Raw genomic sequence first — 13524 nt, 5'->3', positions numbered from 1 at the left:
GTGTAATTACGAAATTCGATGGTGTTCTCAATCTCTGCTGCATCTGTAGCCTCTTGTGTTAGGACCAGTACAAACAAGTCGATAAAACCTGCTGCTTTTCTTCTGTTGCCTTTGGCAGTTGTAAGTAGTTTGCGCAGTGTTGGTGGGAGCATCTTGTCTCTCTTGTCTGATGATGTGCTGTGCTCAACCGGGAGACTGCAGCTTTCACCGTGCTTGCAAAACTGCTCCGGGGCTGGGCTGTGAGACTGCACCTGAGGAACAGACACGGGGCAGCAGCGAAAGGGTTAAACTAGATTTGTCTGGGCTGCAGCTTTAACACCGTAGTTCGGAGGGCACCGAGTGGATGTGGTAGGAGGTTCTCTGCCTGGAACACGCCTTGGCAGTAACCAGATCTGATCTCAGAGGCAATAAGGCATCAGGAGCACTGGCAGGACCGCAGTGAGCGGTGGTGTGTGGAGGCTGAGCAGACATCCCTGGGCTGAATGCTGAGGAGGCTGGTGGAGCTGGAGCGCTGCCTGGCACTGGGTGTCCCTCAGGGTGCTGCCAAGCCAGAGGCTGGAGCCGGTGTGAATCGTGTGTGTCAGTACAAATAAACCCCTCTTCACCTAGTTCGACTTTCTTGGACAGCAGAGGGAGAGAGCGGAGGATGCGGTGGGGAGATGAGTGGCACCAAGGATGACAGCCGCTGTCAGAAGGCGATCCGCATTGTCACCGAGCTGTGCCAGAAGAAAAGCCTGCCTAGCTTGGACCTGGACACTTGCAGGGAATTCCTCCTGCTGCCTTCCGACCAGAGCCTGATCATCTCCGAGCCAGGTACAGTACACTGGTCCTTGGGCTCGAGCTGCGCTGCGGCTGCTGCCAGCTGGAGGAAGGCAGGAGGACCCTGCAAGGGGAGGGGGATGTTCGCAAGGCCTGGGGGGTTGTTACCTTTACACATGTTCCATGTGAAGTTTGGGGTGCAAGAGCTGCCTCACCTGTTGATGAGGAGCAGTGGAGCCTGGTGGGGATGGCTGATGGGGTCGCTGAATGGGGATGGTGCACAGAGGGGCGTGAGGTGCTGCTGAGGAGGTGGTTCGTGTGATAAGTTGCTGTGAAAGCTCCTTATGTGTAAAACCCAGACACTCCTGTCCTGCATAAGCCAAAAAGTAGTAAAAAGCCTATTTAAGTAACTGAGAGGACAGCAACTGATTGTCCCAGTTTGAGAAAAGGAGGGACTTGCAGTGATTTTTGTTCACCGGTAAAGGATCTTAATGTACTTTCATGTGTTTGTTTGACTTGCCCTAAGAACTGCCTGAGGTTGTTCATCGTCAGCCTGTAGAGCCAGGGAGACACGCTGGCACGTCAGAGGTGACTCTGAGAGCAAAGGGGCATTTCCCTATTGTGAAGCAGTTCATGTTCTGTACACTCCTGCTCTCAGCTTGTTGTTCCAGAGAGGTTGTCTCCTGCTGTAACTTCAGAAGACGTTGGTGGGGAGCTCACAGCCCAGGGCTGAGGAGCAAAGAGCAAAAGCCCATGTTTTTTAGTGTTACTGGTGACATGTAAGTTGTTTGTGCACTGGAACATCTTCATCGAGGGCTTTACTTAAGGTTTCTGTAGGTAGTGATCCACCAACCCAGCCTGATTTCACAACATCGCTTTTCTTCCCTCCTTCCGAGGAGCCCTGTGCAGAGCCCTGGGGCAGCACAGGAGCCCATCAATCTCTGCCCAAGGCTTTCCGTGGCATCTTGCTTTCGTTTCTCCTGCCCCTCTCTGCCCATGTCTCACTCCGGGGTGTGAGTGGCACCCAGAGCACACCGGCACCTCTCTGCTTTTGCTGGGCTGCTGCCATCTCTTTGCTTGCGGTGGTGCTTCCAGCACTGTTTTGCCAGTGTGAACAGCTGAACACCTTCCTTTTGCATCCCACTCTGCTTGTGACTTCATTGTCAATTTACAATGACTTTGCTTTACTCCTGCTTGTCCTAAAGGCCTCTTACCACTGCTGGTACCGTCCTTCTGCACTGCATCCAATGCAGCTGCTTATTGCAAATAACTCACTGCATTGCTTTGTCAATTTGTACTTCGGTACCAAACTGAACCTGTTCTGACTGTACTGCTCTTGTTCTGCCTGCTCTGCTCTGACGGGTTTGTCTTTATCCCTGCAGCCTGCTCAGGACCTCATTTTCAGGTTGTGATCACATCATCATCTGCCTTTAACATCTCAAACCTTTGTCTCTTGGCTTAGGTGTCAGCCTCTTGCCCAGCACCCTGGGCAAGTCATGCTGGGCTGGCTGCCTGCACCACGTGCGTTATCAGCTATTACTGTTGTCTCTGCTCTGCGTGACTGGGCCCATTCTTATGTCTAGACAGCACTGAGGACTCCGCTTGGGCTCGATGGGTACTAATACTTCTCAAATGCCTGGGTATAAACCTGCTGCAGCAAGGGAAACAAATCCGTTTGCAGTAAGAGTTAACTGATGTAACAGTTACGGTGCCCAGAGACCTTTTCCACCAGTGTCTGGAGGTTTACTTCATTATCTGCCAGTCGTGCTTTGTCCATTTTACATTGAAGACTTGTGTTAAGCAAGTCGGTTGGTGAAGTCCTATGTTCAGATCCAGCAAGTCCGTCCTCATGAAGATGTGCAAATAAAAAGTGAGGCGGTGTGGAGATGAGCAGTGATACAGCTTTGAGACAGGGTATGATACCAGCACGAGTCCTGGTGCCCGTGCTGGACAGCACAGCCTTGGCAACCAAAGCTGGAGTAGAATTGGCCCTATTTGTCATCATCCTCATGTGAAGTCAATGGCTCCTCTCAGTTTGTTACCTCCTCCTATTAGCTAATGGCTGAATCAGCTTGGCTTGTCGAGTATCCCAATGAAGTTCACGTCGTCTGTGAGCAGGCAGACAGAAGCACTCTAGTGCTGCCAAAGCTGGGAGCCAGGGCTGCCTCTGCCCAGCTCTGCTTGCTGTTAGACCCTCTGAGGTAGTTTGGTTTTTTCTGTTATTTCATGTATTAATGGAGAACAATATGTTCTGGGGATGCTGTGGAGAGGGAAGAAGCGAACCAGGTATCATTAGCCTTGAACTGCACCTGAAAGTGGAAAAAATCTGTGAATATAAAAATGTTACTGAGCAGTTTAAATCAGAATATGTCAGAGTTTTGTTTTACGGAGTGATTGTTTCTCTTAAAACCATCTTGGGCTGAATGTGGAAAGTGCTGCCGTGTATAAAGCGGCTGCTCCTCGACTCTCTGTGCTTCGGGTTATGCAATAGATGATTCTCCTAGTTAAAGTCAACAAGAGAAATAGAGCTGCAGCATTCCTCCAGTAAGCCATACGTTTCTGTACATCCACAAAGGAGCACTGCAGGCTGCTGCCGGCGGGTAATCCGGGAGCGAAGTATGTCAGAACAATCAGGTGTTGGGATAAGGAAGGTTTTGGTCTCGCTGCGTCAGGGGGATGCAAGGGTGAGCTTTGCCTGCAGTTTGGCCCGTGGCGGTGCCAGGAATAGAACTGATCTCTTGGCTGTGGGCCCTGAGATCGAGCAAGATGCAGCATCCTTTTGTTGTGCCTATCTGAAATCCTCCCCCGTAGCTCCCTCCATCTGATAGCTCTCTTCCCTGCCAGTCCTCAGCTGTTGTGCAGCGATGCTCTGAGAGTGACTTAGTACACAGGAATAAGCTGTAGACAGTGAAAACGCCTGTAACATAGGGACAGCAGTTACCACTGTGGAGATGTGCCTTGAGTAAATGGATACATCCCTGCTCTGCCCTGGAGGTGCAGGGGGTGCTCTGGGGTACAGCTGAGAGAGACTGCGGACAAGCCCCACTGAAGTGCAAAGTACTTGGCTGCCAATGGAGGGGACCCCATGGAGGGGACCCCATGGCGGGCTCCCACGGGGTCACTGCACTGGGCACAGCCAGCCCCCCTGCTACCCCGTCCCTCTGCCCATGGGAGCGGAGCTGCTTGTTGGAGACCAACAGGTTCCAGGATCTTTGGGAAACAGGGAGCCAAATGCTGCTCCCATGAGCTCAGTACGAGCTCCTGTGGTGGAGCGAGCTCTCCCCTGACTGCTCTTGCCCAGGGTCCTTGCTGCAGGCAGCTCAGCTCCATCCTCCAGCATCCTTGGGTACCAGCTGCAGCTCTCGCCATCACAAAGTGTGCTGTGTGCTTCTCTGCACGCTCACGTTGTCACTCGGTTTGGTCTGAACTGTGTTACCGACTCATTCCAGTGTCGGCCTGAGCCAGGTCCTACTCCCTGTGGATCTGGCTGTGGACAGAGGCTGCCAGCCAGTCCTGGTAGGTCGTGCCAAGCAGGGGATGGTACAGAGATGGGAGCTTGAGTCCACAGGGAGATTTAAAGACTAAATGATCAGTCTGAACATGCAGAGCTGGTGGAGTGTGACTGGAGCCTGTGGCTTGTGCTGCTTGCTGATTTAAAGGATGCTGCATCAGCACAGGAGGGAATTTACACCAGGATCAGAGCACATCCAGGAGCAACCCCCTCGGTTTGAGTTCTACTGTGCTGTGACTTTATGACATAAATTGGGGTTTCTTGCCTCAGTGTATCCATGCGCTAAAAGCTTCACTGCCCCATAGCGTAAGCATAGGATACAATGGATGCTGTGCAGCAGCGTCGCAGTTTTTACCCAGCACAGGACTGTGTGCACAGCAATCCCTGTTGGTCTCAGCACAGTTTGTGTACCCTCCCCAAACCCTTCCTCATGCGCTGCTTCACCCCGGCAAGATGCTCTAGTGCTTTCCTAGTGCAGGTTAAAAAAGCTGAAGCGAGAGCACAAAAAAGGACAGCAAAAGCAGAAGAGACCTTTCGCTGGTGCCTGTTTCCAACCACCCTGTGTCAGCTCGAATCTTGCCGTAGTTCTGAGCATATTTAGTGTTTTGCCCTTTGTGTGAACTGTTCTTTTTAAACTCTGTGATGCAGGGAGTACATCTCGTACCGCGCTGAGCGCCCTCCCGGCGCTTCGGAAACACGGCTAAATGGTAAACCCACAAGTACGTGAGTGCTCTTGCTGCAGGCAGAAAGAGGGGTGAATTCGTACTGCAATAGAGGGGTTTAGTCACTGGGGGAATGTTGCTGCAGAAAGATCACCTTTCTATGGTGAAATTGCTTCTGGAGCAGTTTTCTTGGGTAAAACTCATCCCTTGATAGATAGTTTAATGGGAACCTGATGCCGTGCCCATTCACTCATGTGGGATGCCTAGAGTCACTACTGTGAAATACGGGCAAACCCTGCATTTACTTACCCAGCTGTGAGAACACACTTTGCTGAAGCAAGTGTATTTTAATCTGATACAACAGTAAACGTGTTTAAAGCCACCTGGGGAAAGCTATTTAGCACTGAAACTTGTGTTTCCAGAGGCCAGGCACGTCAGGGGTAAGCACCCTGGGGCAAAGATGTTCCTTATCACGGAGTGATGCACTTGCAAAATGGATCTTGCTTTTCTCTGCAAGGGTCTGGTCCAGCAGCAGGGAAGAGGCAGCCAGAGCTGTGCACAGAAGAGTGGCTCTTTAGCTCGAGTAAAGCAGGTCTGGGCTCTGATCCTGAAGGTGTCAGGTTCAAACCTTGCTACCAGAGGAAGGTTTGCAAAACTGTATTAAAATAAGGTTAAAACCAGCAGTGTAAATGAAGGGAAAATGGATTTTATAGGCTGCCTGTGAGCATGTGTCTCTGCTTATGTACTGTGTGTGGATCTGTGACTCTACAGCTGCCTCTGGCTATGCACTGTGATGGTCCTGGTAAATAAAACGCACCTCTGGAGCTGTGTGTGTTTAGGAGCTCTGTGAGGACCTCTCTGCATAGATTCAGGTCTGCATCTGCCTAATTGCTGTTGGTTGATTCATTCCTGAAGTAGAACAGGGAGGCTGATGATGTTTGGAGGGATTTTTGCGGACCTCGAAGCCTGTTCCATTGCAGCTGCAGTAGCCTCATGCATAGTCAGGGATCAGCATCTAAAACTCCATAGAAACAGGCAGCCAGATTGCTGCTGGTGTTAATTGAGTATGTGAGCAGGCTGAGGACAGTGACCAGGGACCGAGCTGAGGAGCAGACACCTCGGGGGTAAGTCTGGAGTTACTTTGCTCGTTTTTTGCCTTTTTTTCATCATTCAGAGCCTCTTTTCCTCCACAAACATTTGGCTTCAGCGGTTTCGGGCTTTGCCGGTGAAACATTTTCTTCTGCTTTTAGTATTCTCCCTGCGTTTCACTGAAAGGCAGCATGTGCTTGGAGCTGGTTCAAACCAGGGCACAGCCTGACTCTGATCTTCCCCGTTATTTTGTGGGATGACTCTAAGAAGCTGGCGTTTTGTGTTTGCAGGTGTTTGTTGCTTGACATCTTTGCTTGCTGAAGTGCTGCCTGCTGCACGTACCAGGCATCCACTGACAGTCATAGAGCCTCACATGTGTGCAGTCATTGCTCAGAGAGAAAAGCAGAACTAGAACTGGGTCTCATGTCTGATACATGTATTCATTTAACTGGAGTTTCAGCTATCCTTGTTTATCTTGCCTGGTTTGCTTCTTACTGTTCTCATTTCTAGGTGCAATCGCATATTCATTCCTTAGGACCCCAGGTTTCCATCTCTTGTTGGTTAGGCAGCTTTTTCTAGCTTTAATGTTTGTTATTTCTTTGTCAAAGATGCTAATATATCTTCTTCCTTCCTCTCTGTATATTGTGAAATCAGGAAGCTTGTCTGTAACAGCCCTTGTTGTTTCAAGCCAGTGGACTCACTAACACAACAGACACGTTGGCAGTTGTTTGCGAGAGATGTGATTTGTACCTCTGCCACGCATTGCCTTTAATTATACTTATATACTGCAAAATGGCATCCTGGAGGGACAGAGAAGGGATCTTTGGAGTCACTATACATTAACTGTGTGTTTTCCATGCCAGTGGGAAAGCAAGAAAGTTATCCTGCAGGTGAACCAGTCCACAGTGAACCTGCAGATACTGATTGAGGCTGTCTTTATGTTTAGTTCAGCCGGTTATGCTGTAGCAGGTTAGTGTTTGACAAACTGTGCAGTAAAGACTAAAGGCAGGATGTCAGAAGCTCAGTTCATACAAGCCCTTTCAGAACCATCATTAAGCCAGACAGCCCTAGACTATTTGCTTCCATGGAATAATAATTCTAGCACATCAGTGTCTTTGGTAATTTATTACTCTGTTTTTCTATGCATGTTTGTAACTGCTGCATGTGCTCGTGTAAGAAATCAGTGTTAGGTGAGTACAGCGAGCACCTCCTTAAATAGGTTCTTCCCGTGTGCAGTACTTCATCTCTTGGACATCTGTGAGCATTTGCTCCAAGTTATTTGAGCTCAGTTCTGGATCTGGTCTCTGGTTCAGCTGTTCACGCTAAAAGGATTCTGAGCTGCACAGTACGGAGTGATAAGGGTCATTGGGAAAGGGAGAAAGGATCCTGGAATGTACTGGAATCTATTGAATTGATCTGTAGGATCAGGCACTCCAGCCTCCTGCGTGGCTGCTGAGTAGTACATTTCAGGGGTTAAAGATCTCTCTTTGTTAGAAGGTAATGGAAGCAGCATCAGCAGCTAATGACAGGAGCAGAGCCATTCAGGGAGGAAGTTCCCTGATCATTCAGCAGGACTTGAACAAAGAAATGCTCTTTCCATAACTGCTGCATTTTAGTGCGGGGTCTCTGCACCAAGCAGCTGGCCCCATGCAGGTTGGTTGGTGGCTGAGGATCCTTCTCAGCTGCTCTGTATCCTGCTTCAAACAAGCCAGCGCTGTTTTGCCGTGCAGATCAGACTGTCCTTTGTGTGCCAGGTAGTCTCAGCATGGCAAGCGAGGGAGAGAAACAGGGCATGACATGGGCTTATGTGGTCGTACTGGGTCTGGATGAGTTTCTTCAGGGCAGTAGAGCTCCTCCGGCATGGTTTGCTATGGCCGAGGAGCCCCCTTGCACTGGAGAGGCGCCGTGTCCATGGGCAGGGGTCACTCAGCCGAAGGAAACCCTGTGGAAAGCTTTCTGAGCCACCTTGTCCCACACGTGGGGCCTTCTGCCCTCCCCAGGCTGAGCCTTTTCGGGCTACGGGGCTGGAGGCTGCCCAGTGCCTGTGCTGGAATGAGGGTCAGTGGCTGCAGGTGGGGATGGGCAGAGACCCTCACTCTGCTCCCGCCCAGGCTTCGTTTATCATGAGATCTCTTCAGGGCAACCTTATCTGAGGGTGGGTTTGGAACCAAGGTGGAGTCAAGGAGAGAGTCACAGTGAAGCTGCTCCCCAGAACTGAACCTCACTGTGGGAAGTGAAGGGCAGAGAGCGGCAGCAACGGCGCAGCCACCGCTGAAGTGCTGCTGCTGCCCCTGGGCTCTGGGGCCTCACAGCGCTCACAGCTTTGGCCGAGGTTTTGAAGGGAAGTTTTAAGGTCCAGGCTCTGTGGTCACTTAAGGGAAACAGAGTCACAGCCAAAAGCTTTGGCTTGTTTTGTTTGCATCGCATCGTGAGCCACAGCTGTATTTCTGCTTCCCAGATGTGTCCTGGTGCTGTGCTTTCTGTCCAGCTCTGCTCAGCGTCAGCAGCTCTGGATAGAGACTTCCCCCCCATGCAGGCTTCCATGGCACATCCTCAGGGCTCGGCTCAGCTCCTGCGTGTTTGTGGTCACATCATGGCAGGAAGATGATGCTCAGTTTAGCCTCAGCCCAGGGACACTGTGTGCGTTCAATGGCTGCCGAGTCGTTTACAGATGTTGCTCCAGCATATTGTGCTAAAATGTCATGGGATTAGCACACAGCTATGTACTATAATTGTATGTAGTGTGGCTTATAATAGTTCATTAGGTTGCCATCAGTTAGGCATAAAGCAATGACAGCTCTTACTAGCTCATTTATAACACTCTAGAGAGCAGCTGATTAAGACACAAAGTGACCCATATCCCTGGGGAATATTTCCTTTGCTTTGGAACATTGTCTTTTTCTTTGGTTTTTTGCCACTTTTGATAACAGAAATGCTGCATTGCTGACAGCTCCCAGTTCCCTTCTGCCTGCAAGAGTCTGGGTAACAAAATGTGCCTGATGCAGCCTGGAGGGTCGATAACCACTGAATACCGGCACATTTGGTCTTCAGAAGCCTTCCATCAGAATCCTCCATTCGAGCTCTTCTACTGGGGCATGGCCAGTGCAATGTGTATTATTTTCTCTGGATATTGGTACAGGTCTCGCAGTGTTGTATACGAAGCCTGTAGTCACTCGTGAGCAAGGCAATAGTGGAAGAAGGGAGTTTCCTCTCCAAGTCCCAGGCTGAGGATGGGCTAAGGATTGTCCATCGGCAGCACCTCAGCCCCAGGGACTCATGGCATTGGGGACCTCCTCTGCCTTTTGTCCCTGGGCATCCTCCGCAGCCGCGCTGGGCTTGGGTCCCTTGCCATGCAGAGACACGAGGAGGAGGCAGAGGGGCTCTGCCAGCTGTGCTGACACCCCTTTGCAAAGAGCTCTTCCAGATGTTACAGTGACTTGCTCTGCACAGCAAGTGTGACTGGGGCCTGTCGTTATCCTAAAGGCCCCACAGCCAAGGTGGTAGGTGGCAAGTTAAATGTCTCCAGCACTGACCTTGGTGTTTTAATACCTTCTGGCTGGATCTTCCCACCCAGATTTGAGATTTCTTTTCTGATTCTAATCCTTTTCAGCCACGGTTTGATCTGGGTTTTAAAGACATTCAGCTTATGTGGGCTTTCACTGAGCTAACCCATCACCTTCAGTCTGAAGGAAGGTGACTAAGGGAAAGGAACAGGCTGTTGTTTTCTAAGCTCAAAAGTCTGGTTTTCTTTCCTCTGTTCAAGACGGCTCTAAATGCGTAAAGCCCTGTGGCTGGACAGAACTCTTGTTTGGCCTGTCTCTAACTACATAGACGAGGAAAAGGATGTCAGCACAGGAGTGTCTGACTTGTGGTGGTCAGTGAGCCATCCATAGCCCTGCACTCTGCACGTCCAGTGTGCGCGATGTACAGCCCGTTCTACCTGGCACCATGCTCTGAGCTGCAGCTGGCTGCGGACTAAAGACTTTTCCAACCTGCTTCACATTGTGATTGTCAAATGTCTAAATGTGCAAAGAAGTGAGCCTGTCTTCCCACGGGAATTCAGCAGTTCCTGCAGCAATCCCTCTCTCACACCTATTTGCTATTATTGCTTAGCAGAGATTTTGCTGAGCTTTTGGTAAGGTCTCACGGTATTGCGTTTTGGCTGTCCAGCACCTGATAGCGTGGGGGCTTCTCCTCCATGCAGAAGTCTTTTGCTTGTCAGGTCTTCATGATCCTTTGATTTTGGTTTTACTTTTGCTTTCTCCATTCTGTTCCAGTGAGCAAAGCACAAGTAGTTCCAGGTTCCTGAGGTCTCCTCTTCCACTGCATTCCTTTGTTCGGTGTACTGCGCATTTCCATGTGTATGCATCTAGCTTTTCAATGATCTATAAGTACCCGTGTGTCAATCACCTCATTGCTGGCTCCGCACTTGAAAATCACCTTTAATGTTTCCCTCTGACTTACTCTGTTCAGCTTTTCTTCTGCTCTTCTAACCTCAGCCTGCAGAACTGGTGCATCTCCCTCTGTGTGTCTGAGTGCAGTTACTGTCTGTTCCCTGGGTGGTGGAAGCACCAAGCTGAAACGGCCGGGCAGCAAAGGGGATGATAGCCTCGATTTCCCCACCTCCTCCCTGTTTAATGTATTTGTCTCACCAGCTCTCCCAGCCCATCAGGTGTGAGGGTCCCTACCGAGGGGCTGAGGTGCAGCAAGGACAGTGCCCTCCCCGTGGGAGCACGCAGCTCGCAGCCCTCCCGCCTGCGCCCGCTTCCTCCGAGCCAGGACACAGCAGGAGCTTCAGCTGCAGCCTGGATACGTAGGCAGGAATAAAACCCACTCCCTGTGCTGCTTGCAGGCAGGGCACAGTGCGGGGGCCTGTCCCATGGCCCTGTCCTGCAGCAATGAGCTGCCACAGTCTCCATCGCACCATGGGGAAACTGAGGTTTCCTGCTGCACCCACACCCAAGCTGCTCCTTGTGGCTCTGGCTGGAGTTGCTGCAACAGTCACTTTATTCCATGTGCAAATTTATTATTCATATGTTTTCTCCTTATTTATAATTTGAAGTGGACTTTGCACAGGGATTCCAGGACAGCAAGTGACAAAACTGCTAAAGGTACAAAACTTCCCACCAAGTGTTCCATGTCTTATGTTCTATTTATTCTCCCAGGTGTAAGAATCTCATTCCCTAAAGAATTACAGTGACTAGTGAAGAAAGCTCTCGCATTGCTTACGCAGGAAGTTTCGTCTGGATGGAAATTGTGAGGTTGCTGCTTGTGCTTGGTCCATAGCTCATAGATGCTCGAAACATAGGAGGATCCCTGCAAGGTGTCCTCGTGAAGCAGGTTGTCTTCATCCTTAACGTGCAATAATGAGATGGTTTGAATTTTATCATCTTATATAATTACTCTCAAAATAGCTTCTGATTCATCCTTTCCTTTGAAGCTTATAGTTTGCATTCCAATGAGCTCCTGCATGGCAGGAACCCCGTGGTAGCAGCAAATTAATGTTTAAGAAGTTTTATGCTAACTGAAACTTTGGCATAACCAGCGTGAGCGTCCCTGTCTCTCCATGCCTATCACCCATCGCATAGCTGGCTGTGCACAGGAGATGAGGAGGCTCTGTCTGGGTTCCTGCAGAGCCCACGCTGCCAGGAGGAAGCTGGTGGGAGCTGATAGTACAAGACTCTGTGTCCAAGCATGGAGGAAGTGTGGGACTGGGGTAAATCTCCTTTTAGCTTTGTGCAAGGGGAAGGCTGAGTTGGCAGAGATTCCACAGGGATATTTCAGAGACTCTGTCCCCTCTCAGGACATCTGCAGCTTTCGTCTCCCGAGGATTCCCACCCCTCTGCTGGTGTGAGAGGGGAGTTTGCCTTTGAGCTACCTGTGATGAAGCGAGTGAGACAGTGTAAAGCAATCGGTGCAAACTCTTCCTGCTTCCACGTTGTTTTCCGTTCACTGGCATTGCTCTGTCTTCTGTGGAATTACTTAGAGTAACAAAACAAGATTTGGGCATGCCCCGCAGCAAAAAGCAGCTGGAAACACTGCTTGCCTCCACCTAGAGATACTGTAAAGTGCCCCAGGGTTGGGGGGGGGGGAGGGATTGAACCTGCCAGAGGGGAGACTGAGATGAGCTCTGAGGCAGAAGCTCTTCCCTGTGAGGGTGCTGAGGTGCTGGCACAGGGTGCCCAGAGGAGCTGTGGCTGCCCCATCCCTGGCAGTGTTCGAGGCCAGGTTGAACAGAGCCCTGGGCAAGGTGGTCTAGTGGAAGGTGTCCCTGTTCCATGGCAGGAGGTTGGAACTGGATGATCTTAAGGTCCTTCCCAGCCCAAACCAGTCTGTGACTCGGTGCTGTGATTTGCTCTGTCACCATTCCCATGGCCGTGGCACGCCCGGGGAGAGGAGAAGGAGCTGGCTGAGCCCTGCACGCTGCTGCACTGCAGCTCACCTCGCATCCAGTGCAGCCCTTCACGGTGGATCAGACAGCAGATTTCCTGCTCAGAATTGCTGTTGCAAGGTGCTGTGTTTGCTGCTGCTCCGTGGTGCCTTGCAGAGCTTGTTCCAAGCTGCGTTCCCAAAGGGGCAGACCCCTTGCTTTGCTGTGGTTCGTGTTCTAGTGGTGGTGCTGCTGCATTGGTTTAACATTCGGTTTCTGCTCCGTCTAATCCCTGCTCCTTCCTCTGGAAAGCTTCAGCACGGAATGATGCTGCTAAATAAAGCCAGGGTTTAATGGGAACCTCTTCCTTTCCCCCTGCTGTTGTCCTGCGCTCGCCTCTGCCCCTGCCTCAGGCAGCTGAGATCCACCACAGTTTCTCATGGCCAATTTGCAGCCATCAGCTAATCAGGCTTCCATTGCTGATGTTCCTCAACCGGGAGAAAATTAGATCAGCAGTTAGTGGGTGTCTCACGTGGTCTTTTGTAGCCCCAGAGCTGCCCGTCTTATGCTCCAGCAACAACTCTTGCAGTAATCCATCATTTGAATGCATGCTCTCTACAAAGACCTACAGAAATAGAACAACGTTCTCACAAGCACTGTTGCAATAGGAAAATGTAGCAAAAACTGGGCAGAGAAGCCTGGAAATGTCCCCTGATGTGGCATGAGCAAGGGTTGATGCACACACCGGAAAACCAGTTGCGCAGCCAGTGCCAGGGAGTTAAGGTACGCCTCTGCCACTCCTGCCTCTGGGCTCTGCCATCTCCTGTCACTGCTCTTCCACGAGCATTTGCTGTGGCAAGAAATGACAAGCTCCAAGTCATAGCTCAGAATAGTGGGAGCTGCTTTTTCAGCTGAAAGAAACCTGGTGGGAACAAACCCCGAGTTCTCCCTGAAGCTGAGATTTCCATTGGCCACTGGGAAACTCACCAGTAAGCACCTCTCACAGGGAAGATGCTCATTTGCTCTTGGTAGGATCACAGAATCATGGAATGGTTTATATGGAAGGGACCTTAAAGCTCATCCAGCTCCAACCCCTGCCACGGGCAGGGACACCTTCCACTAGAGCAGGTTGC

The 13524-nt window shown here is 50.7% G+C and overlaps 1 protein-coding gene across 1 annotated transcript in view; it reads left to right on the top strand.

The window, feature by feature from the left end:
- Positions 1-659: 659 nt before the first annotated feature.
- The window catches only part of SYT6 (synaptotagmin VI), a gene marked incomplete at its 3' end in the record, with an annotated part of 29239 nt that continues 16374 nt past the window's right edge, over positions 660-13524 (top strand). The window contains exon 1 of the mRNA XM_010014238.1: positions 660-813. Within this exon, the coding sequence (XP_010012540.1) occupies positions 660-813 (154 nt within the window). The remainder of the gene's footprint in view (positions 814-13524) is intronic.

This window comes from Nestor notabilis, unplaced genomic scaffold, assembly GCF_000696875.1.
Source record: "Nestor notabilis isolate BGI_N333 unplaced genomic scaffold, ASM69687v1 scaffold6675, whole genome shotgun sequence".
Classification (NCBI taxonomy): Eukaryota; Metazoa; Chordata; class Aves; order Psittaciformes; family Psittacidae; genus Nestor; species Nestor notabilis.
Note: the sequence above shows the minus strand (reverse complement) of the source record. Positions and strands in the feature narration are given on the sequence as shown.